Raw genomic sequence first — 24926 nt, forward strand, 5'->3', positions numbered from 1 at the left:
GATCTAGAGCTCAGTTGCAACTCGATTCGGCGTCTCTTCAGTTGAAGAGACTTTAACCCAATTGTAGAAAGAACAAAAAGTCTCACAAAAAGTTCTACCACCGTACTTCACTTTTGTGCTTCTCTTTGTTGCTTCTCTTCTCTTTCCAGTGTCGAGTACTTTCACCCAAACTTTAACCAAACTTTTCAAAGGGGTCCAAGTGCCCAAAAGATGAGGCCGGTTGTTTTTAGTATCCAGGGGAACGCCTACCTAGACCTGAGCCTCCCTGCTAGCCAGTCCCCTTTTAGAACCACATGTAGCAAAAGGAAAAAGTAGTACACTCAACTTGTAAACGGACCTCAACCTAAGAGTAATTTTCATGGACTTGATTGTACATACAACCCTGAAGATCCAGGTTCATTGGCGTGTCTGCAACCACTGCATCTGAAAACGACACCACAGACACCTGTGACATATTAACACTGAGGGTTTTTGCATGTGTAAAAAGTCAGTGCAAAGGGAAGCGGGGACGAGGTCCAACATGACTGAGTGAGAAGACACCTTGCCAAGGGCCTGAAGATGGTGCCAAACTTGAACCACGTGAAGGGCTGATTTGGCTTCAAGTATGTAGAGGGAAAGAAAAAACATCCTTCTGAACTCTTTCCTTGCAGCTTCCAAGTTTTGGACTATTTGGCCGATCAAAGCATATTTTTGAAGTGAAAACTCAGACTGTCACCATCGGTAAAGCTAAATAAAAAGAAAGGAATGACCCTGTTAAACAACACTTTGTCCACACCAAGTCAGCATTTTACAACCTTTAAAAATGGCCTCCAGGGTCCATAAAGTTAAAAAAACAAACAAAAAACTGACCTTGTGTTTCACAGTGAACAGCAACCTTGTTGACTGCGTGGCTACACTGTAGATGACTTGTTTGTGCAGACATTGCTAACCATCCATGACTGTAAATGTCACACTACGTGACTATTCTTCTCGCCCGTGAGGCACAGTTTATGACCGGATGTGAGGAAGAGGAGGTTAAGTGTTTCAATGCAGAATTTTTCTGGGAAAAAAATGTCATTTTGACATGTGATTTGCTTTTTTCAGTCTTGTGGACACCTATTCTCGAGTACACTGGTACCTTGGTTTTCGTTATTAATTCTTTATTCGTGTTAATTCGAAAACCAAAGCAAATTTTCACCCAAGAAATAATGTCAATGATATTACAAGCCGTTTTTAGAAAATACTGTTTCAGGGCACCCAAGAACGCCGTTTACATTTGGATGAAAGGGCTGATACAATAAAATACTTTACTGTTTTGACCTGAAAACGTTTCCGTGTGGACAGCCCCAGAGAGATTTCCTGGTTGTGTTTCCCCCTCCTACCCTTACAGTATGTACCGATGTCATGTGGCTACGCATTTGCATTACAAACGTCACATATTTAATCAGAAATTTTACGTCAAATATATGCCCAGTTCTGAACTTCCAAAGCAAATTACAGTTTTTGGATAAGATGCTGGACGACAAGCAGTTACTTTATGAAAGTTGTTCCCCCACAATGCAACCCTCAAAGAACCTGATTTATGTGGTTTGCGAAAGAAACGCCTTTCATTACTAACATATTTTAGCAGACACTTGAAAGTTTTGCAATCCGACAAAGTTGACAGTGTCTGACTTTAAAATGATCAAAAAAGGTATGTTAAGCAATAGTTACATTTCAAAGTGAACATCTGTGTTTCCTCGCTTTATTGAAATACTTCGTCAAGACTGGGCAGGAGCACATGAATAATCTTGCGATATGATTTACCCCAAAGGATAGTATCTGTGGAACATCCAAAAAACAGCAAAATATGGCTACATTTGAAGGAATTTGGCACAAAAGGTGCAGCCCCTGCAGTGTGGCTAAAGTGACACTGCCAACTACTGGCCTGGCATGCACATTGCAACATTTTCTGTAATTTTTGCGAACTGATATTATCTGCATGTGAAACTTCTTTAAAAAATGCAAAACGTGGTGGGTTTTGTTCATCAAGTTGCACCGTCATCTCTTGCTCAGATGATTTTGTGTTACTGTAGAAAAATCAAATCTAAAAATCTTCTGGACAATTTGCCCTTGGCTTTGCTGCTTTCTTTCTTGTCTGTTGTTGCACACGTGAGAGGAGAGCGCTCTGTGTAGCTGCTGCTGCTGCTGCAAACTCCTACTTTCCACAGCTGTGGCGAAAAAAGCAGCCACAGCCCTCCGTTTGCCAAGTCTTCCTCTTTTCCGACTCCTACTCTGCTCCTGTCTGTCTCTCTGCTCGCCTGTCTCTCTGCTCCACCAACATGCATCCACATCATGCGCACACACCTCAGGCTTCAGCCTCCTCCTCCTCCTTCACTTGACATGGGAGCCTTAACAGATGTGCCCCAGCCTTGAGCGGACACCTCCCCCCCAGACCCCCACCCTCTCCCCCCCACTCCTCGTCTCTGCTGCCTCATGCTTCACAGATCTGTCGGCTTGGAAAAACACTAAAGTGACACTTTATTTGGATACCGTGGTCTCAATTATAGACCAAAAAAGGCTAAAAAAAAAGAAGAGTGCACTGGATCATCTGGAAGCCTTGCTATAGACGACCTATGCCAGTCCAGGTCATCAAACGTGGGGCAACGTTCTAAACCATTAGTCTAACACTTATTCATTGCGGCACCAATTATACCTCTTTTTCCATGGCATGGTACCTACTCAGCCCAGCTACTCTCTGATTGGGCATTTCCATTGGCAAAAGCAGGCACTAAGAGGTACTATTGAGATATCATATGGGTGACATAAACCACCGCTCGGTTGGTCATTGGTTGAGCAGATTCATTGTTATACAAGTAGTAACAAGGACACACTTTGAGAATGCTAACAATTGCTAACATTAGCTTACCCTGTTGCTGTTCCTTAGCTCTGGATGCTGCAGAATTATATTCCACAGTCTCCACTTTGCTGCAGCGTTACCTTTTGTAGCTGCCGTCACTTTGGTCTCAGATAAAATTTGAGGACACATGCTAATATTGTCTTACCCTGTTGCTGTGCCTTAGCTATGGATGCTGCTCTATTACACTCCACAGTCTCTACTTTGCTGCATTGGTCGTTTTTTCTTTTTTGATGGCTTAAATTTGAAGACACGTGAAGGTAAGCTTACCCTATAGCTATCCTTAGCTCTGGATGCTGCAGAAAGTCTTCACTTTGCTCTAGCTTTTCTTGCTGCCCTTAGTCTCCTCTTGGATAAATTCTGTCGTGAGAAGTAAATACAGGAGACCGTTATTGGTATACCGTGGTTTCTCACAGTTTCCTGCTGTACTATTAGTGGTGGTAGTCTGATGAGCAACTCTGTTATTTCCACGTATTTATACATTTTGATTTGTTGTTTTAGCAGTGGGCCGCACGGTGGTCTAGTGGTTAGCACATTGGCCAACACAGTAACAGCTTGGAGATCAGGAAGACCTGGGTTCGATTCATTTCTGTGTGGAGTTTGCTCCGGTACTCCGGTTTCCTCCCACATTCCAAAAACATGCATGTTAGGTTAAATTGCCCATAGGTGTGAATGGCTGTTTGTCTATATGTGCCCTGCGATTGGCTGGCAACCAGTCCAGGGTGTACCCCGCCTGTCGCCCGAAGTCAGCTGGGATAGGCTCCAGCATGCGACCTAATGAGGAAGAAGCGGTATAGAAGATGGATGTTTTAGCAGTGCTATAGTATCCCAACAGTGCCAACTGTTACTGAAGCTGTGTGTTTTTTTTTGCTTTCTAAAGAGAACACAGCCCTGTTTACTGTCAATTCTTCAATGTATTTGTCTTAATATTTACGATTGGAAAAGGCCATTAAAACAACAAAGCCGCCGTATAGAGACACAACATTCTATACTCCTAAGAAGATCCTACACAGGAGCTGTATTCCTTTATAAAGATCAGGTGTTCATTGAACAATATGTTAGCTACCGTGGTTGTACAGCACTGCATCACAGTGAGATCTGTTTATAAAATATAGGCCACCTAATTATTTAAAAAATTATTATAAATATGTCGAATTTTCATAATAATATACCTATTCTACTTCTATAAACTCCTATAAAACTTCTGCATTTGCAGGTATATATTTTGTGTACAACATATACAAAAAATTCTAGTTAGAATTTATGACTTTTTAAAGTGCATATTGAAGTTTAAACCATTAGATTTCATTTGACTTCTAAGTTTGAAAGCTACTAAGTTGAATTTGCTGCCTTTTATCCGCCTATTACTGTTTTCCATTTTCCAGTGTGTGCGCTTGTCTGTTTGCGTGTGTATCCTCTGCGTGCGTGCGAGCGTGCGTTCGTGTGTGTGTGTGTAGGCTTATGCTAATTGCGGTCTCCCGACTGGCCTTCTGGGTAGAGTCTGCGCGAGTGGGAGTGGAGAGCGAGTCGCTCGGTCTCGGCAGCATTCACCCACTCAACGCGGCGGCGGCGGCGGCACTCCCCGTACGAACCTCCCACCGACGGACCGACTAACCAAATCAAACGGCGCATCGAACGAACAACCGACCGCCCGGGAGACCGTTGGTATCGTTCCCGAGCGCCTCCTTTCCCGGCTTCTTTGTCGTCTTCTTCTTTGGCTGATAGAGGAACCACGCGAGGCGGAACTACCCGGTCAGAGGAGCCCCCCCTCCCCTCTAAGCTAATAGCCAGCCATTACGAGACCAGACGACACGACGAGCGGCTATGGAGTGACGGAGAGCGGTCGCGAGAAGAGCCGAGGAGGACGGCGTGCTCCGCTCGAAGCCAACATGGCGCTCGTGCTCTTTCGAGCTTCGGCCGAGCTGAGTTGATTTTCCCCGGACTTCGCCACCTGTATCTCCCTCGGTGGACCGACACTCGGATACTAAACGCGAAACTGGCTTCTTTTTCTTGAAGAAATAAGGATGACTTTCCTTTAGAGTGGATAACCCGTTCGACACTTTTTTGTGTTTAAAACTTGGCAAAAGAGGACAAAAAAACGACACAAGTTGGCTGGAAGTGACGCCGAAATATCCAGGTAAGGCAAAAAATACTCCATGTATTCTCATGTTGTGAGCTTTTTGTTGTCAAACGTCCCACATTGTTGTGTTGTTTAAAATAGTCAAAAAACAGCGCCGCTAAAGTGACCCCCTCCAAAGCACAAGAAGTGGGATTTTGGTGGTGATGTGCGCACACACTGGGCCACTTCTAAGAATAGCGCAGAGGGTGGTCTTTGTGTTCTTTCGGCGGGGCAATGGCATGATAAATAACGCGCACACAGGCAGGCAAGATGGGTCCGGTCCGACCGTGAGCTTGGCCTCTTTTCTCCCCAGGGGGTGTCCTGTCAACTGGACCCCGGGCAAGAGTGAGTGAGAGCGGGATAGAGTGAGCGAGGAGTGTCGGCGACCTTCTCCTCCTCCTCCTTCCTCCTCCACGGTGAATAAATTCAGTGTTTTCACACTCGTGTCGTGTGACCAAGTGTCTTCTGTGTGGGAAGGGGGATTGTGTGCGTGGTGCGTGTGTACGTGCGCGCACACGGCGCTCTAACCGCTAAACAAGGTTACGGAAGCCAGCAAGCCTCGCCCTGCCAAAAAAAAGGAGAGACATGGTTCAGTTGGAGGACATCCCCGCAAAGTATGTGTGTACGTGCGTGTGCGTGGCTGCGACACCTGGGGGTGTGCGTGAATGTGTTTGCGTGTGTGTTGTTTGAACAAGACTGGACGTTGATCGCGGCTTTCGTCAGCCTCAAAGCTGTTCGGGAAATGTGCGTGACAGTGCGTCAGCGCGTGGCATTGACTGCACACCACATACACGCGCACATTCATACACGCATGGGCACAAAACATGTACAAATCAAGGTCTGGCAGGTGTGTTCTTTGATGTGTGCCCACTCGTCCGCAGTTGCGCTCCCTCCACCCTTGTAGTTTTTGTTGGGAAAAAAGCAAGTCTATTTTTGTCCCAATCACTTAATTGCCTGCTTGAGCTTTTACCCCCCAGTTGGGATGTTTTGTTTGGACGCACACACGAAGGCGGTCCCCACGGGGGCCGTCATCGAGAAGCGATCACAAGGAACTACCTCAAGAAAAAACAGCAAAACTCCAATAAAAGTGTTGCGACTAGGCGCTCCAAAATGGATGGACACCCCCCACACCCTCACCACCAATTGTTCCCACTTCTCGTCCTGTGCCGCCTAGCGCCTTCTGTCCTGGAGCCACCCGGGCACTAATTAGGGGGACGCTCTCTTAGGACGATCGATGTGCCTCGTATTGGCTGGCTCCAGCTCATTAACGAGCTTAGTGAGGGAGGCGGCCTTAAGAGCGCAAGCCGCCCCCCCAACCCCCACACTTACGACCTTAGCAACCAATCTGCGTAGGACCATGGAGAGCTGTAAATGCACGAGTCTGCTGCTGTACTGGGCAGCTTTGGGATCGCCGGGGGCCTCGTGTTGGGACCTCTCCTTTTTATGAAGGGGGAGGATTAAGTGATGGATGGCGGGGGAGTAAAAAGGGAGGGTAGGGTATGGAGGAGCAAGCGTCAGGGGGCTCTGACACATGAATAAAAGGTTAAATGTGCTTAAAGCAAACCTCGACTTCGGCAGGGAGATCGTAAACAGCGGGGCTACGCAAAGCGAGGCTGCTTTTTGACACAGGAGACCAACAAAGCATTCAGGGTTGTATGTCAGCTTGCAATTTCAATTGTTTTTATCAAATGGTCGCTAGTCAACCTGGGAAAGACATGATAGAAAGTGTTTGGACATCATAACGGGACAACGAGATCAACAAAATAGGATGTAGAAACTGCACTTTCACTGAATGAACTATTTGACGCTAGCTTTTTTGACATAAGAATCCGACAAACTTTAGAAATGATAAGCACTTTTTTGTAAATGGATTTAAAACTCAGTTTGAGATTTGCTAGTTTTCACACAATGCACAAGTTCACGAAAATATATTTGCAAATTAATCAGGGAAAGAAATTACACAAAACACACAATTTCTTACGTAAACGTTTTCTATTAATCATAGGGACGGGAAAATCGGATCTACAAGACGTTGGACTGAGCAGGCATTTAGTTTCACCGAACAGACGCTATTCTGTCATATGACAAACATCGTTTTGTCAGACGTTTAAAACATTGCAAATCTTAAGATATTTCCATTAAACACAGTAAAACCTCTTGAGATTTTATTTGTTTTCACGGAAAAAGCATAGTCACTAAAATCTGGTCCTAAGAAGAGTGAAACTGTTTTCTATGTTTTTTTTGTGTTTTCTCCAAATAATGTTCTTTTGTCTTGATGTGACAATCGAATGAGCAAAACATGTTATAACAACAAACCGTCACAATAATTGACACTCTATACAGTATACGACTCTTGTGATCTTTTAATGTTAATCGCTTTGATGCTAAAAATGTAGCCTAAATGACACAAACCCCAGATTGTAGCCAGCTATTGTATTTCAGGGTATTACAGACGGTAGTTTAGCCAAATAAAACAGGCCATCTTTAGTCCTTTGCCAATTATATGATTATTATGTTCGAATTTTTGTTACCTTGATAATATCGCAATATCATGTATTAGTTGGCTTGAAGAAATAACATGGTTGTTGTGCATCCTTAACGAGGCGTGTAGTGTCCATTTTCAACAGTCACGAAAGTTAACAAGTATGTTAGCTCCCTTGGTAAAAGGTTAACCGTGGGTGTAGTTTGGGAGGGGCAAGGTTAACATAAACCGATAGCATCTACACTATTCTCTTCGGCAGTCCAGCCGCCTGGTGAGATATTATGCGTTTATTATTACGTTTACGGCCAAGTCTCCCTCTAACTCCTGACTTAAACGCGGTCTGCCATTTTGCTCGGCGTCCTTGGTTTAGCCTGGCCGAGTGTTGCTAGCCAAAATACATCCAAGGGTAGGTCATCTGCAGCTACCAAAATAATCTGCTTTCAAATGTCATCCACGTCTCATTCTGTCCAATAACCTGACAAACTCTTGAAGCCGAGCCTGGCCGTTAATGTTTTTTTTGCTCGTTGGACCGTACCAGGATTGTCAACGCACAAAAAAAAACCCCAACAAAAAATACTTGGCATTTTGCACGATGCTTATTTATAGTGCAACTGTCATTTTCCACTGAGCGGCCAGTGTGGCGGCTGATGTGATTTCCAGGTGTTGGAACAAGGAAGGCGGTGAGAAGGGTGGGTGTCCAGGGTTGCTGTCTCTACATGTCACATGATTTCCTCCAAAATGACGCGTCACGGCTGCTAGTTGTCAAAGTGTGCGCTTTCCAGGTGTTTCACGCCCCCCTCCTCCTCACAGCTAAAGTAGTTTCATTATGTGCTAATTCAATTAGCACAACTGACTTCTATTAATTATAAAAATGCAATCACGCGTCTGAGCCTTATCTTTCCACATTAATTCAAATGAGCATATTTTCATTCAGCTGAAGGGGGGGGGGGGCACAGAGACTGTTTATTTTTCTGCTCTACTTTAGACAATAGTTTGTATTGTGTGTTTTATAGCGGAGCGATATGGGACGGTGATTGTGTCGACGTGCCGCCGTTTAGCGACAACCGAGCCCACCCCCCATTTTAAAGCAATTAACCTTCTGTTTGTCCGCTTTTCTAATCTGGAATCAATAAGGGCCACGCACGGAATAGCTCCCTCTGATTGAGCACATCAATAAAAGCGGCGCTTTGGCACCGCTCTGCAAAGAAGGCAGGAAGGGTGGCGGGGGGTGGGAATTAATAAAATCCCGAAAAGGACGGTGTTGTGTTTCATGTCTCTTGTTGGAGACGCGCGGTCTGTCTTTCCGCTGTCACGCCTGGATGGAAGACAACAGGCTCGCTGCTGCCGAGGCGGCCGGCGTGTGAACAAAAGCCGAGGCGGAGAGATCGGTTTTCCAGGCGCCGGCGCGCAGCTCCCGGAGGAGACGTCACGCTTTGATTGAAGCTATGCTCCGTGCCGGCCTCTCGGGACCTCGCCATGAAACGGGAGAGCGGCCGCCCTTCTCCATCATCCCTCCCTCCCCCACCTCCCTCTGTCGCTCTTTTCTCGCCTCGCTCCACAAAGCTTTTTGTTTCCACGCGATCTGGAGCGCTCGGAGCACTTCCCCGCAGAGATGTGACGGCCACCTCTCCTCCCCCTCCTCCTCCTCTGGGGGGCTGCTGGTGTCGCTCAGCCCCCCCCGAGAGCCAGACGGGCCTCTCACATGATGGCACGTGTTCCTGTGGTCTCTGCCGGTGTCTGCCCGGAGACATTTTTTCTCGTCTCTGCAGGCTTTTTTACGAGTTCACGGACCATAATCAGGCGCATTAGTCTTAAGTGACCTTCCTCCGGCTGGTCGCGCAATTGATCTGGTGGTGGCTTCGGCAAGGACGTGCTGTCGTGCCTCGATTTCCCTCTAAAGCGCTGTCTTGGTGGGGCCTAGTTTTTAATTTTAGCAGCAGGAGCCTCGGGCATCTATATTCCTGACGTAATCCTGCATGCGCACGGCGGAGTGTTGGCTGCTAGCCCGCAGTCTGCACACAGCAGGAGCGTGTATCGCCTTGGTGAACATTTCCACCTGACTTGGGCTGCATGCAAAGCTCCCACCGACTAAACATTATTAGCCTTCTGTGCACCAAGCGGTACTATTTGGTTCAGTTCGACATTGTTTTTCAAAAATCCCACTTTTATAATCCACTGTTGCCCATCAGTTTTTATGAGCAAACAGTTTATTTGACCAATACAAGCATACATGCACAGGAGGCCAACCTCCCCAAGGTGGTACTATGCCCCCTTCATATAGGGCCCTTTGCTATTGTTTGTGCAGGACGACGGTGTTGTTTTGGTCGCTCATTTACAGTACATAATATTGTTTTGGAGCCAAAAAACACTGGAAAACTGGTCTCAAATGGTAGTGTTTCTTCAGAGTGATATTGTCAACCGCCTGCCCGACACGAATATCGCAGCCACATTTTTGTGTATGCAAAACTTTTCCCAATCGCAAATGAGAACAAACAAAACCATTGCAATGCGTAAACAAGCTAGCGGTAAAACATCTTGCAGGTGAACAGAAATTTGCACTTGGTAAATGTTTGTTACATTTCGTACGTGCTTCTTTTTGACTACTTCAGAGACTGTGTAGCCTGCGCAAATATCTTCGTACGGTACGATTCGCCATTTTTTACCCTACAATAGTTGTTGCACATCGCATTATCTAGGTGTTAGCGCGACTATGAGAAGTATGATTTGTATGATTTTTGTAGCATGTACATTTTGTACCTAAAGTATAGTTTTGAACAGGTTTACTCAACAATCCGCTGCTATGGTGTCATGCTATTTACATAGCAGAAGCACGCGTGCTCACATTTAATGTAAATGTAATCTAATGAAATGCTTGATGCCATCGCTCCTCTCACCGCACAGTAGAAATAAATAGAATGACTCGAAACAATCCACAAAATGGATACAGTGGCCCAGCGTGGGTGCACCCTCAGATCGTGTTGTGTGGTTCCGAATTGAGCTGACAGCATCAGGTCGTGAGCTTTCATATCTGAAACTGCCCTCATATGTCATTCTTAACACGCGCCTGCCATCCCCCCCATCTTTTCCACCTCAATGACGTCACAAATGTGAACGCTTCACTGACATTCATAGAGCCTAATTTACCTTCACAGGCTACTAATAATTAAGGCGCCTATTTAAACAGATCATCATACTGGGGGGGGGAGGTCTACAGGAGGAGGGGAGGTGATGGTGGTGGTCTGGGGGGAGGCTTTAATTAAGACTATCCAGCATGAAAGCAGCGCCCAGCGTATTGAAAGCAAAGTCAAGAAAGCGTTGGTAAAATGCGGCCCGACTCTTGCGCAGCGCATCCCCATTACAATCAGGGCCCTTTGGGTGACATAAAGAGCCATTTAGTTCCCATTTGGCCTGCCATGAATAGAGCCAGTTCAGCGGACGCCGCCCAGGCCCCAGTGTCAGCATGGGAGAGAAGAGGTGGGGGGATAGCGGTGGATGTTGGAATCACAATGTCGGCGTTGTTGATGGCAGAGAAGGGGGGGGGGCAGCTGAACCGTGCAATGACATGAATGCAGCGGGCCTGGAGGACTTTGGGGCCCCCCTTGTTTACAGCATGCTCGCTAATAATGTGACAGCTGAGGAGGAGATGCCGCCGGCTTCCTTTCGGCTGTGCGTGAATCTGTCTAGCTTCCAGACCACCCCTCCATCTTAAAAAAAAAATTATATATATATATATATATATATATATATATATATATATATATATATATATATAAATAGCAAAACACGCAACGTGGACATTCTGCGCACTGCTTGCAAGCTGGGAAGACACTGGTGAGGGGATGGTGGATGCAGGGGATGGAGGAGGTGGTGGAGAAGGGTGATCAATCGGACCATTTGGCACACGTCAGCCTGATGATCAATAACAATTAAAGGCGGCCACGCGTCCTTTTATGGCGCCAAGGTGTTAATGTTGTCGACGGAAGCATGCACGGTAAGTGTGCCTTTCTCCTCTGAGCACTCATTTGAGCATTTTAGTGTAATGTGTGTGCACAAGTCCTGTCACACACATGCAGCGTCGCGACAAGGCCTTTGATTTGTGTGCGTGCGTGCGTGCGTGCGTGCGCGCGTGTGTGCGTGCGCGCGTGCGTGGGTGCGCGTGCACACAGTTTAATCCCTGTTTATCCCCCCATCCCTCCTCCCTCCAACTCTCCCACCCCCGTCGCTGTGGAGATTATCCTGCGTCACACTGCACACCCCCCTACCCCCCGCACCCCTCCTCCTCCTGCTGAGCTGATCGTGGCTCTGCGCTCCAGCGAGCCTGGCAGGGCTCCAGGGACAAAAAAAACGCAAGGGAGGGCGCCGTCACCATCCCTCCCCACACACCAACCAGACCCACATTTCCCGTTTCACGCACCTGCAGCAGCATGCACGCCACCGTAACCGCTGCTTTTTTGTGCATAATTTCCCCTCGTGGTCATAAAAAGGCACTTTGGCCAACTTGTTTGTGCTGCTTTTTCCATACACACGCAACCCCCTCCCCCCGCCTTTCAACGCGGGGAATTAGGAGGCCTCCGCCCAGGAGGAAATGATGAGCGGCGCCGTTGTTTGTTCCGGTGATCGAGGTCACGGTGAGTTCAAGTCGCTGCTGTCACTGGCAGGAAATCAGCCGGCATGAGGCTATCGTCCCTCCGTCTCTGTTCCTCTTGATTTTTAAAAAAATATATGACCTGTTCTTTTCAAAAAGCGGTCAATACCGCACTCTAGAACGACTCAGCTAAAAAACACCCGGTGGTTTTTCTGTTTAATGGTGCGCGTCGGGGCTCCGCTGCTGCGGTCTGCTTTATAAACGCAGCACGACCGCTGCAGCCCCCACCTCCCTCCATTCTTTCCCCCTCCCTCCCTCTAGCCTGCCTGCCTGCCTGTCTGCTGCCGGCCGGCCTGCTTGATGGATTGGACGGCCGTCGGGAGTTGTTTGTTGCCGAGGACGTGCGTCGACACACTGCTCCCCCTGCCAGCTCCCCCACTCCCGCATTCTAATTCTGCACACAGTTATGTCAACAAGGTGCTTTATGGTTTAGTCCGACTGAAATCAGATGTCTAGGATGCACGTAAACGCATTTGTGTGACCGTCCACACCTGTATTATGCTTTGGTTGTCTGTTAACACCAAAAAAAGAAAGTGATGGAGTATACATGCCGGGCCACTAGTTGGCAGTGCCACTTTTTAAAGACACACTAGCATGCACAACCAACTGTGCGATTTAGTAGGTAATGCAACCTATCTGGACGCACCAGCGATGTTTATTACTGGATAAGCATATTGTACATATTGTACGGTAACGATTGCTTTCTAAAATGTTGAGACCGGTTCAGCCGTTGTCACCTCAACAACCAAAAAGATGTCTTTTGGATGCCCTTCATCTGCATATTTGTGCGATATGCCAAGGAACACTTTGATACGTAATGTGACCTAGCTAGACACAGTTGCGATGTTATTTAGTACAGTACTTTGTTGGAGAAGCAGGGGGTGGGGTTGGGGGGGACACCCTCATCTGATTTGCGTCATTGGTGATGATGCAAATCTTCGGCCAGAGCAGAGATTTTCAGAAGGCAGAGTCTTGGTGTCTTTGTGTGGACAGGTAAAATTTGAGCTTTTTGGTTTGTGTCATAAGAAATGTGTGACATTATCTCATGTTTTTAAACCTTCTTTTACAACAGAACATTAAGTTATTGACTTACAGTTGTGTTCATTTTGTGCAGGGGTAGACGCATGTGCGTGCTCCTAACACACGCATGATTAAAAACATTCCTGATGTTTCCTTGGCTCCATTCAAGTGCGCGCTGATTTTGAAGAAAATGTAGACATCATGGTATCATATCTCACTATATTGATGAACAGATGCGTCATAATGCATGACCAAGTCAGTTGTGGCATACGCGTATTAGGTGTTTTAAGAGACAGAGTTATGATGCCATCTTCTGTACGGAGTTGCAACACCAAGCTACACAGACAGTCCCACTATAATGTATTTATGAGCGAGGGTGAACAATCAAAAAAAATAAATTAATGTACCGGAAACACCAGACTACAAATGTTGTTGTAGTCTTGTTCCACTCCAGTCCACCAGGGGGTGATCATGACAAATTACAGTGTTTTTTTGCCCAAATTGGTTGTTTTTGAGTTATGCTAGTAACAATACGAATAAATGTAATGTATGCCTGAATGTAAAAATAAAAGGGGTCCTAAAGTCTTACTAAACATATTTAAAACACGATATATCTTGTAGATATCGTCATTGCATTAGACTGATGGACACTTAACGTGCTATAAATGCTGGCTAATTATTCTAATGTTAGCAAAGTATGATGCGCCCATTTTCCTGAGCTGTTGGCTCGGCCCATAATGACGATAGATAATGGAGCGGCGCTTCATCCTACTGTGCGCAATTTGTGCACGCAATGAGGCTGCAATGAGGGATCCGCGGAAGAAAACTCCACCGCGAGCACGTGTGGGAGGGGTTTGAAGTGCGTGTGTTTTTGTGTGTGTGCGTGCATGTGTGTGCGCGCGCGCCCGTATATGCACGAGCGTCATAATCAGGGGGTGTAGTCGCACTTAGTCTGCAGCAAGTGTTGTGTTGTTAATGACTTTTATGACAATATCAACACTCTCCACGTGTGAAACCTGCGAACATTTCATCGCCGCTCTGTGCAATGTAAACACAGAGAAGACATCCAATGTTTGAATATCTCAACCCCAAACAGTCTTTTTGGGGTCAAAGTCAATGCACCTGCATTTGCCAGGCAATTAATAAAGATGCACAGTGGCACTTGGGCATAATTACACAAAATGCGTCACCCAATTAGATGGGTTGTCTGTGGCTGCTTATTCAACAGGAGGGACAAGCACTGGAGAGACAGGACAGTGGAGTGGGACCTTTTAATCTCTAATTTGTTCAGATTGTGAAGCAATTTGTCTCTCAGAAAACAATGGATGTGGAAATTGTTTGTTTCAGGGTCATGGAACATTTTAAGTAACTTTAACAATCGTAACTGTCATACAAGTGTAAAAATAAGTTAACCACTTGTATTGTTTCACAGCCGCTTCTTTGCCATACAGTATTTTTCCCCATAAAATTTTAAACATGAAATCTCCCAAAATTTAATAGTCTTGATTTGCGACATTTACAAGCAAATTTTAAGGTTACTAGATTTAAGGTTCTACTCTATTGTGCTTTTTGTGTTTCATTCTTAAGTTAGCCATGCTAACTCAAATTTGTTATTTTTATGAATATTGTCATTTCTAGTAGCATGAAAAATTGCTTCTTTTTGTTGCGAGCAGAGGTGTCGTCTTAAGTCGCGCGTTTGTCTGTCACGGCCGCATGCCGTCAAATGTCTACATTCCTATAAGAGGCTTATTTTTTGTTATCTTGTTCAGTCTCATTGAGCGCAGATTGCTTTTTCAATGCCAGATGAGCTTCTCTGGTGGTGTGTGCATGTGTGTGTGTGTGTGTGTGTGTGTGCGCGCGCACGTGCACACAAGCTAGCGAGACAGGAAGCTGGAGTGACGCACTTGCACGTGCATGCGCTCACTATGCCTGCCCACAGCGTTTCAGTTCTGTCATATGCGGATGTTGTTGAGGCAGGCCCGCTTGCCTTGGTTCAGAGGTGGTGTGTGTGTGTGTGTGTGTGTGTGTGTGTGTGTGTGTGTGTGTGTGTGTGTGTGGGTGGGTGAGTTGGGAGGAGGGATGGGGGTTGGGCGCACTGGGACAGAGAGGAACCGTGATGAGGGGCCCACAGCAGCCTGATTAATGGGCTTCAGGTCACGGCAATAAAAGTGGCGTGCCAGCGAGGCTCCGAGTCGCTCCTCTGGGATGATAGAAGAGACCGCTTTCTCTGCTGCTCTCAGCACTGCTGAGCGCGGCAAGGCTTCACTTTTTACTATTTAAAGGTGCTCCCACTCCCTCCCTCACACGTAGGCCTCCTGCCGATTCCCCTTATTAGGGCCGTCTTGCAAAAGAAGTCCTCATAAGGAGACCTCACGTATGTAAACAAGTGTGGACAAGCGGCATCTCTACACAAGAGGCGTATAAGCAATTGCAGGTGGCGATTTTTGCATGTAATGGAGCTTTTTTAAGGAGCCCTCTTGAAGTAATGCAGCTTTGTTATTAAGATTCTGCTCATATTCAGTTGCAATTGTTACCATTTCTCCTCATATTATGGGAAATTACAGTGGCTTACTCTGGATGACGGTAGTTTTTTTTGGATATTTATATGGAACGTCAGGCCAAATTTGAATAATTTTCTTGTTTTCAAGCACAGTTCACAACATTGCTAACGAACAAAAGAAAACGGGTCTTATGCAAGTTTATTTACATTTGTTTGCTTTCCATTTGTTTCGTCATCTTGCCAACAATCTTTTTGTTTACAAATATATAGACAGGAACCTTGGTTTGCGTACATTTCCCGGTTAGTGTACAATATGACTCATGTCTTAATGACTCATGTTATTAATACACTGCGTGAGTCCAACTGTGTCCGTTACGTATTTTCTATCACAAAACGACCCTGCGTGTTAGCATGAAAACAGGAACCGGTAGTCATTGCCACCTAGGTCTGTACCCGTCTCTGATGTCAACAGCGGCTGATTCTGTAATTCTTTGCTAACTGACATGGTTACGCCATAAGTCTTTGCTTTTCTTATTGATCACGTCTGCAAAATAACCCATAATGGAGCCAAACAAAGTTGCAAGTGACAGCGTTTTCATAAAGAACATGAAAAACACAATTAAAAAGGAAGAAATAACTCGTAACAAAGTATGAATATTATCTCTTCTCCTCCCTCGCTGCTCGTCGTCTTTGTCAACAAAGGTCTTCAAGTTAAAACCTGAGGTTCAGTAATTTATCCCCTTCATTGGCCATTTATACTGTATTTTAAATTGTTTTCTGATAAACTTTAATTGTCAATTACCCATCCATACATCCATCTTCTACCCCTTATCCGTGGGGGCAGCAGCCTAAGCAGGGAAGCCCACACTTCTCTCTCCCTGGCCACGTCATCCAACTCCTCCCGGTGTATCCCAGGGCGTTCCCAGGCCAGTTGAGCCATAGTCTCTTCAACTCCTTGGTCTTCCCAAGGCCTCCTACTGGTCAGAGGTGCCCTGAACACCTCCCCAGTGAGGTGTCCGGGAGGCATCCTGACCAGATGCCTGAGCCCACCTCATCTGTGTCCTCTCAATGCAGAGGAGCAGCGGTTCTACTCTGAGTTTCTCTCGGATGACAGTGCTTCTCACCTTATCTCTCAGGGAGAGCCCAGCCACCCTATGGAGAAAACTCATTTCGGACGATTGTACCTGTGATCCTGTCCTTTCGGTCACTACCCAAAGCTCATGACCATAGGTGAGGGTAGAAACATAGAGTGACCATTAAATTAAGAGCATTGGTTTTCGGCTCAGCTCTCTCTTCACCACAACGGACCGATGCACAGTCCGCATCACTGCAGACACCCATTCTGCCTGTGGATTTCTCGTTCCATCCTTCCCTCACTCGTGAACAAGACCCCGAGGTACTTAAACTTCTCCACTTGGGGCAGTATCTCATCCCTGACCCGGAGATGGCACGCCACCCTTTTCCGGGTGAGCACCAAGGACTCAGACTTGGAGGTGCTGATTCTCATCCCAGCCGCTTCACACTCGGCTGCAAACCGATCCAATGAAAGTTAAAGATCATGGCCCGATGAAACCAGCAGGACCACATCATCTACAAAAAGCAGAGACTCAACCCTGCAGCCTCCAAACCAGATCCCCTTAACACCCTGGGTGTGTCTAGAAATTCTGTCCATAAAAGTAATGAACAGAATCGGTGACAAAGGGCAGCCGTGGCCAAGTCCAACCATCACAGCAAACAAGTCTGACTAATTGCCGGCAATGCTCACCAAGCTCTGACACCGGTCATACAATGGAGTAAACCGCCTAAATACCCCAACACGGTCAAATGCCTTCTTCAAATCCACAAAGCACATGTGGACTGGTTGAAAAAGTGCTGTTACCACACAGACGAGGGCCTTCAGTCATTAGGGATGCCCCCTGCAACATCTCCACTTAGCCAGCTGCCGTTTGATGCTCCTGCACAAGCTGAAGCTCCATTGTTCCATTGAAGGGAAAAGCACCCCATATTATGATGACGCCCCCTCCACTGTTCCGTGTGGGAAAACATTTCAGGTGGGATCTCCTTGTCATGCCAGTAACGTTAGAAGCCATCAGGACTGTCATGGTTGTATTTTTTTTCTAATCAGACAATAAAACTTTCTTCCACCTTTCAATGTCCCATGTTTGATGCTCTCCTGCAAATTCCAAAAGGGCAGTTTTGTGGCGGTGAAAGAGACTAGGCCTTTAAATGTTTTTTGTTCTTAAAACCCTTCTCTCGCTGATGCCGTCTAATGGTGATTGCACTTGGCACGAGTAACAACCTTCATTTGGCCCGAGGATTGTCTCTGGGTCTACCACTCGACTTTTTTGTTCCATAACCTTCAGGATCTTTTAAGCATTTTATAATGACTGTTTTACTGGGTCCAGCCTCAGCAGCAATGGCACACTGCACGAGGCTTTGCTTATGCAGCTCAACAATCTGACCATGTTCAAGAAGAAAAAGCTTTTTTGCCTTTGCCATCAATACTTTACAGAAAATGACACTGAATCCACATTTTTGTCATTTAAAGGCTGTGGTCTCTTTGACTTTTGATCAGCTGATGAACAGCCTATTTCAGTTTACTGGTTGTTTGCATCACAATTTGATCACAATTTTTTTGTCTCATTCTGAGTTCTTCTTTTTGTATTTTGAAGCTCTACTTAGAACCTCCTTAAGATCCAACAGTGCAAAATGTAAATTCTTGGAATTTTTCAACTGCTCTTAAAATTTTGATCAGGAGTGTATATGGACAATCAGCTGGAGGTTGCCAACGCACAGATTTATTGTTAAAGACCAATTCAAATGTTCCTTCAAATTAATAATTTCAAATGATGATCTTAACAGACCAATTAATAACAGATTAAAAGGCATTTCACACACAATCAAATCCCTTGCACCATTCTGAACCTTTTTTTAATATATACATTTAAGGGTTTTAAGGTTTTCCTTTTCTACAACAAATATCTCTTGTTTGCTTTGGATTTTGCACAGAGTTCTGCTTTTTGCAGACGTGCACGGTGGCCGATTCCACGTTACCGTATTGACGGGCAGTAAATGGTCCCCCGTCGATACGGTCTTTGATGTATAATCTGGCCTCGCTCGGCAGGGGTTGAGGCAGCCCAGAGCGTAGGTCAAAGAGGCCATCGAAAACCCAGTGTGGGGCGAATGTGACTGAATAGTGACAGCTCCACAATGTGCGTCTAGCCCACGGGGGTGGTCAGAATGGGGGCCAGCGCAGGGGGAGAAGGAGGGGGTGGGTGGACGTGTGTGGTGTTGTGTTCCTGACTGATGGAAGTGAAGCTTAGCTCACGCATTGCTTTCAACTGCGGCGAGCTTGTCTCAGAAAAAGGAAAGGCTGGTATGACGTTGCAGCACCCAAATGTATATCTCTTCTGATTTTATGCACTGCTGATCTAAGTCGAACAGTACTTTGACTGTAGGAAATCCACAAGCGGATATGTTTCTAGAACCTGGGAAGTTTGGCAACGACAGAGATGCTGTTATGAAGGGTTGTTGTGCCCAAGCCAAGATTATTGGTGCTAAATACTTGCTCTGCTCCACAGGGCTACTACATCTGTTCGTGATGTCGATGCTGAGACACAAACCAATCTGGAACTAAGACGAGGGAACCACATCACAGACATGGTAAGTCTCTGTGCTGACGCTTTCAAATTGTCAGTTTAAAAAAAAAAACAAGTAGTACATCTTATTTGCTCACTGTGCAGGTGGATGCAAGGTTGACACCCCTGGCACCCCTGGGGTTGGATCGAGGCACACTGATACACGATGGACTTCGCCTCCACGGTGGCGTTGTGTATCCAGGGATCAGAACGCTTCAGACGGAGAAGAGTCGAGAGGCGCCTGTCCTACCACTCGGTTACAGCCGGGATGGTCTACCAGAGCTTGTCTACAAGCCCGACAGCCCTCTGGACAGTCGTAAACCCACGAATGGATACCTGGGCCTATACAAGGGCATCCCGCATAATCTCCACAAGCCGGTGCTGATTCCCGGAGCGGAGGGTTTAAGCTTGGAACGACGGGTGGCACCAGGGGAAAAAGCCGCTGAAATGAGCTTGGCATCTGCTGGTGGAAGCTACCTCCGTCTGCCCTGGCTTAACCCCTACCCGGAAGCCAGCATGTATCCCTTCATGGACTCATCCAAATATGCGGCTCTGAACATGTATAAGGCTTCATTGCTCAGCCAGCCCAACCCTTACCTTCCCCAGCATCTGGCATACCCTTCTCTCTGTGCGCCCCAGGGTGGAAATGTGAACCCTGCTGCAGTCACCTCTGCTGCCGAGAGGATCTACTATATGCCTCCTTACCCTCCTCCTACTATCTCCTCTCCCCTGGTGGCGCCCCCAATGAGGATCCCACCTGTCACGGTGGCCCCCACATCGCTGGTGCATTGCCAGGACAAAGCGCTCGGTGTTGCTCCTCCATTTGTGCAGCAGCTTCACCAACCTTCCCCTCATCCTCAGCATCATCCGCCTACTATAGACAGGGAGCGATCGCCAAACAGGAGCAGTCGGCCAAGTAGACCTCCTTCTCGGAGTGGAACTAGCAATAACAGCAGTAATACAAGCACGGGTGCTACCAGTGGTGGGAATAATAATAATAGTCTGCCGACTGACTCCTCACCTCATGCATCTTCTCGCCTCTCCCAACCGCTCATTGACAATTCACTGGATTTACAAAGGCCAGTTGCAAGGATAGGCCAGCTGCCCTCCTCTTCAGCTTCAATATCTGCCTCACCTTCTGCCACACAGCCTATATCTCATCTATTATCTGTCAGCAGCATGGCCTCAGAGCAGCCCTCCCCTGCCCCACCCAGACCAAGAGACGGGGTGCCCAGTGCTGAAAGGAGACCCAGCAGGTCACCCTCAAAGTCCAACTTTGACAGGACCGCTCACCCACCCCAAGCAACCAAAGAATCAGCAGAGAAGCCATTGGATTTGTCTGGAAGAATGCTTGAGTTTGGGCTGCCTCCTAATGGTTTCCCCATTAAGATGGACACTATAGCTCCTGGTACACGTTACGGACTCCCCCCAAATGGAGAGCTCCTAAAAGAGAACCTATCCCTCTCTCCCTCCTCCCACCCTCACTCTGTGTTAAACAGCACTTCTTCAAAGGCCTCAGAGAGACCAGAGATGATCAGCACTTTACACTCCTCCTGGGTGATACCCAGTCGGTCTCCCTCCCAAACACAGCACACCCCAGGCTTATCACCATCTCCCAGGCCCAATGCAGATTTGGGACCTTCACAAGCCAAAGGCTCCTCACCCTCAGTCATCAAACACAAGAGTCTAGAAAGGGTGCTCCCGCAGCAGCGTAGCTCATCCTGTCCAAGGATAAGTGAGCCCAACAGTCAACACTTGGACTCCGCTCACATCAGCTCCAGGGGTCTTTCTCCCAAACCCAACACTGACTGGGTCAAACACAGCCCTATTCAGTCAGAACACGCACCAGTCATGGGCCACCACAGAGAGGGAGCGGAGAAGTCCCAGAGTGCTAAGAGAGGAGAGTCCACTCCTGAAACATACAAAAGGCCCATGTTAGAGAACGGCCACCCCGCTGGGCCCCTGTACCTTCCTCAGAGTGACGCCTACCTGAGCCACAGCTTGGCCTATGCCAATCGATATCTGCACTACCCCATCCCTGACAGCATGGCACTTCATTCTCTGCCAATTGCAGGGAAAGGTCCTGTCTATCCTCACCCAGTGTTGCTGGGCAGCAATAACCTTTATCCAACTCACTTGGCAGCAAAAGCCCCTTTACCTTACCACAACTTGCCACCTGGTTCAGCAGGGGAATACCTTGCTTATAACTCACAGGAGATGGCCCACCCACTGATGCAGCCTCACTCCGATAACAAGCTCTTAGAAAGGGGAGATGGCAACTTCAAACCAAGGGGACAAGAAAAATCCAGGGGTTCTTTTGATGAAAGAGAGAAAAACATGGGTAAGGAGATGAGAGAAGGGAGCCAAATAAAGTCTGATAAAGAAGGACAAGGCACTAGTCAAATGAAAAGACCTTCTCAGTCTGTAGCTTCCCGAGAAAAGATTGACTGCATTGACCTTGTTCACTCGGACACCGATGCAGAGTCTACCCCAACCGTCCAGAAGCAACCCTCAGCAGAATCCTCAACTTTTGACCAAAATGAACGTTACCACAGTAACCAAAACACGTTGAGGATGGAGTATGAGCCAAAATTTCATCTTTCTCATCCTTATCCAATGCTCTCTAGACAGAGCCCCACACAGAGACCCAGCCCTACGGATAGGCAGCAGGAAACTCCCTATGGAAAGCCAAAGGTTCATCAGGAGACAGGCTGTCCTGGAGCAACATCGAACACGTCCGCAAATAATCCAGGACAGCTCTGCCAAGAACAAGATGACTCCTCAGAGCAACAGTGCCCCAGCCCAGACCCCGCAGATGACGACCAGAGCACTTTGCGCTGTGCCCGAACATCTGGGGAGCGCAGCTCTGGTAAGGACAAAGGGCAGCGGGACAGCAGGGGTCCTCACTTCACTAATTCGCGTTACACTGCAAAAGAGGGTACATGTAGAGACACTGAAAATGAAGACAGCGTTGTGGACCTAGGGGAGTCTCAAGGCGAGGGCGACGATGAGGACGAGGACGACGAGATTAGCCAGACCTCGACCAGAAACTCCCGTCGGTCCAGCCTCGCCAAGAGAATCGCCAACTCATCAGGCTATGTTGGCGACCGCTTTAAATGCGTTACCACAGAACTGTATGCCGACTCCAGCAAGCTGAGCCGCGAGCAGAGAGCTCTGCAGGTATGGCCAATTAACACTTGTTTGTGTGTGTGTGTGTGTGTGTGTGTGTGTGTTTGACTGTACAGTGCGGCATGTGGTAATACGCACACACACATTTCCAACATACTGTGGAACCCCTAAAGCTGAACATAATTTCCACGATCGCTGATTTGTTTGTATTTCTAAACAGATTTTCTCATAGGGAATAATGGAAGTTGAACCTGGGAAGGACTGTCATACAAGGGTAAAAATAAGTTAGCCAAGTAATGCACAAATCCTTATTGATGATTGAAAGAGGCACCTTCCCACTCAGTAACATGAGGAATTATCGTCAAACTTTTGACTGGTACTGTTAAACGTTTAGTTGCATCACATTTCATAAAAAATTAACTGCTCCTAAAAAGATATAAAAATGAAATAGCCTAACTTATCTTTGACAATCTTTGACAGTACGACGCGTACATTGTTGAATGGGAGTATACTTAATTCACATAACTTCCTGTATGTATTATTTTTCTTCTTAGGTTGTTCTTAAAATCCATTGCAAAAAAGCAAAAAGTCGTTCATTCTTCATTGCTTGCTGAACTGAGGTCTTGCAAGATTTGCTCAGGTGTATGAACTATTCGTTTTTGTGCGATTTTAGAAGTGAATTTTTTTTTGTGTATGTTGCAATAAATGTGTTCAGGACGTGTGGACAGGAAGTGACCGTGGGGGTTCAGAGTTGAATTGTAGTTGGATAATTTTATTATTATTATTATTATTATTGTGCCTGTTGTGAGATAATTTAAGACAATAAAAGGCTGTTGTTCTGGTGATCAAGTCTGGTGCTGGTCTCACGAAACAATTACTGACACCTAGTGACCAATGTAGAATACTACATTCTAATCAAACATGATGTAAGGCAAACAGCTGACGGCGATTGAGATTTTTTTGTGCCTAAAATGAGGACTAAGTAAAACATTGTGTTAATATTGGTCACCATTTTGGTCACAGAGAAATTTTCGTACAGTTTCATCTTTACCAAATTTTAAATTGGTGGACTTTTAAGGTTTCACACTGTAGTTCAAACCGCACACATTGAATAAACCCGATAATCCCATGCCAAAATACCCAACATTTTCTGTGGAACACATCCGACATGAGACTAGCCTTTCCAACACAGCACATAAGTCATTTTTGTTGCTGCCATGCTACTGTCCTTTCCCCTACCTCTGCTTTCCCCCACCATCTTAGTCAGCGTGTGCAAGGCCAGTAGAGGCCCTCCTATCAGGGTTGGCGGTTCAAAGGTTAACCAGGCCTGCCATGTCTGTATGTTGATTAGTGAGCACGCGCTTTTTGTTAAAGGTTATTTTCACTGCGTCCAGTACGCGTTTGTCCTTGTGCGTGCGCCCCGGGGCGGAAACGTGTGTTTGGCACTGACTCGCAGCGATAGCGCCGGTTCACAAACTGCCTCCGGCTATGCTTAACCCCAAGGTGAGAGGGCAGCGGAGGGGCTTGTAGTTGCATGCTTAAGAACTAGCAGCTGCACTTTCTGGACTTAGAAGTTGCTATTGCAGTTGCTATTCCCCCCCCAACAAGCCGTTGTGCTGTCCTGCCTGTCTGGTCATAACTCTCCTGCGCCCCTTTTTGCCTTAACCCTTAAGAGGCCCTTAAAACAAACTTAAAAACTGCTGTAAGAATATCAATCATAAATTGATATTTTTTTCAACTTAAAACAAGTCAATCTTTTAAAATGTAAAATCTCTTAAGGGTTAAAAGTCGCCCTCATGCCCGGTCCACCTTTTTTCCGCTCACCTTTGAATTACATTCACATAAATTACGCTTTAAATTTACAGTACATGTCACATATTTCAGCTACTGATTTTTGTATCCGTTCTCATGTGATTCTCATCCATGCGCCTGCATAAAAAAAACTCATGCTTTGTTATCCACTGGCGCACAGGCCGTTTTTGTTAATGTGTCCCAAATGTCTCTGTGTTGTTGTTGAACGCATCCTACTGAGCTGTATGTTTTGGGTTTTTATTTTTTTGTCTGTGTCATGCCTGTCAATGCACAGCAGAGGCAAAAAGCTATCAAATACAATTTCTGGATGTTTGATAATTGAATTTGATGTGATGGAAACCAAAAGTCATCTCTTTCTGTGCACATCTTGTCTGCAAAAGTTTGAAGTGATTTGATAGTTTTCTTGCCAACCTGTTGACTTGTTTGTGTGTCATTTTGTGGGACTGTCTTTTGAATGTGTATTAAAAAAAACAGTGGAGCAATCTTACATTAAACGAGATGAAAAATGATGGACAGTTATATTGAGCCCACCCCCCATTCTAATTGCTTAGATGGAAGTCATATCACGAGAGGGGAGTAATATAAGTCAACCTGCAGCTAACTGGGAGGTCAGTTCTTTACATTTCTTATCACATCTGCCTCTCATGGCCTCTTGTCTCCTTGTGTTGTATACTCTTGTATCGCTGCACACTCCACTCTTTCGCAC

At 46.4% G+C, this 24926-nt stretch overlaps 1 protein-coding gene across 2 annotated transcripts in view; it reads left to right on the forward strand.

Annotated features, from left to right (window-relative positions):
- Positions 1-4346: 4346 nt before the first annotated feature.
- The window catches only part of bcor (BCL6 corepressor), a 52540-nt gene continuing 31960 nt past the window's right edge, over positions 4347-24926 (forward strand). The window contains exons 1-4 of one of the 2 annotated variants that reach the window (XM_054786649.1): positions 4943-5012; positions 19223-19304; positions 19385-22459; positions 24772-24828. In XM_054786649.1, coding sequence (XP_054642624.1) covers positions 19302-19304; positions 19385-22459; positions 24772-24828 — 3135 coding nt within the window. In that variant the 5' untranslated portion in view covers positions 4943-5012; positions 19223-19301. Of the gene's footprint in view, positions 5013-19222; positions 19305-19384; positions 22460-24771; positions 24829-24926 lie in introns of both variants that reach the window. The other variant, XM_054786648.1, reaches the window with a different exon arrangement.

This window comes from Dunckerocampus dactyliophorus, chromosome 9 (genome assembly GCF_027744805.1).
Source record: "Dunckerocampus dactyliophorus isolate RoL2022-P2 chromosome 9, RoL_Ddac_1.1, whole genome shotgun sequence".
NCBI classification, from domain to species: Eukaryota; Metazoa; Chordata; class Actinopteri; order Syngnathiformes; family Syngnathidae; genus Dunckerocampus; species Dunckerocampus dactyliophorus.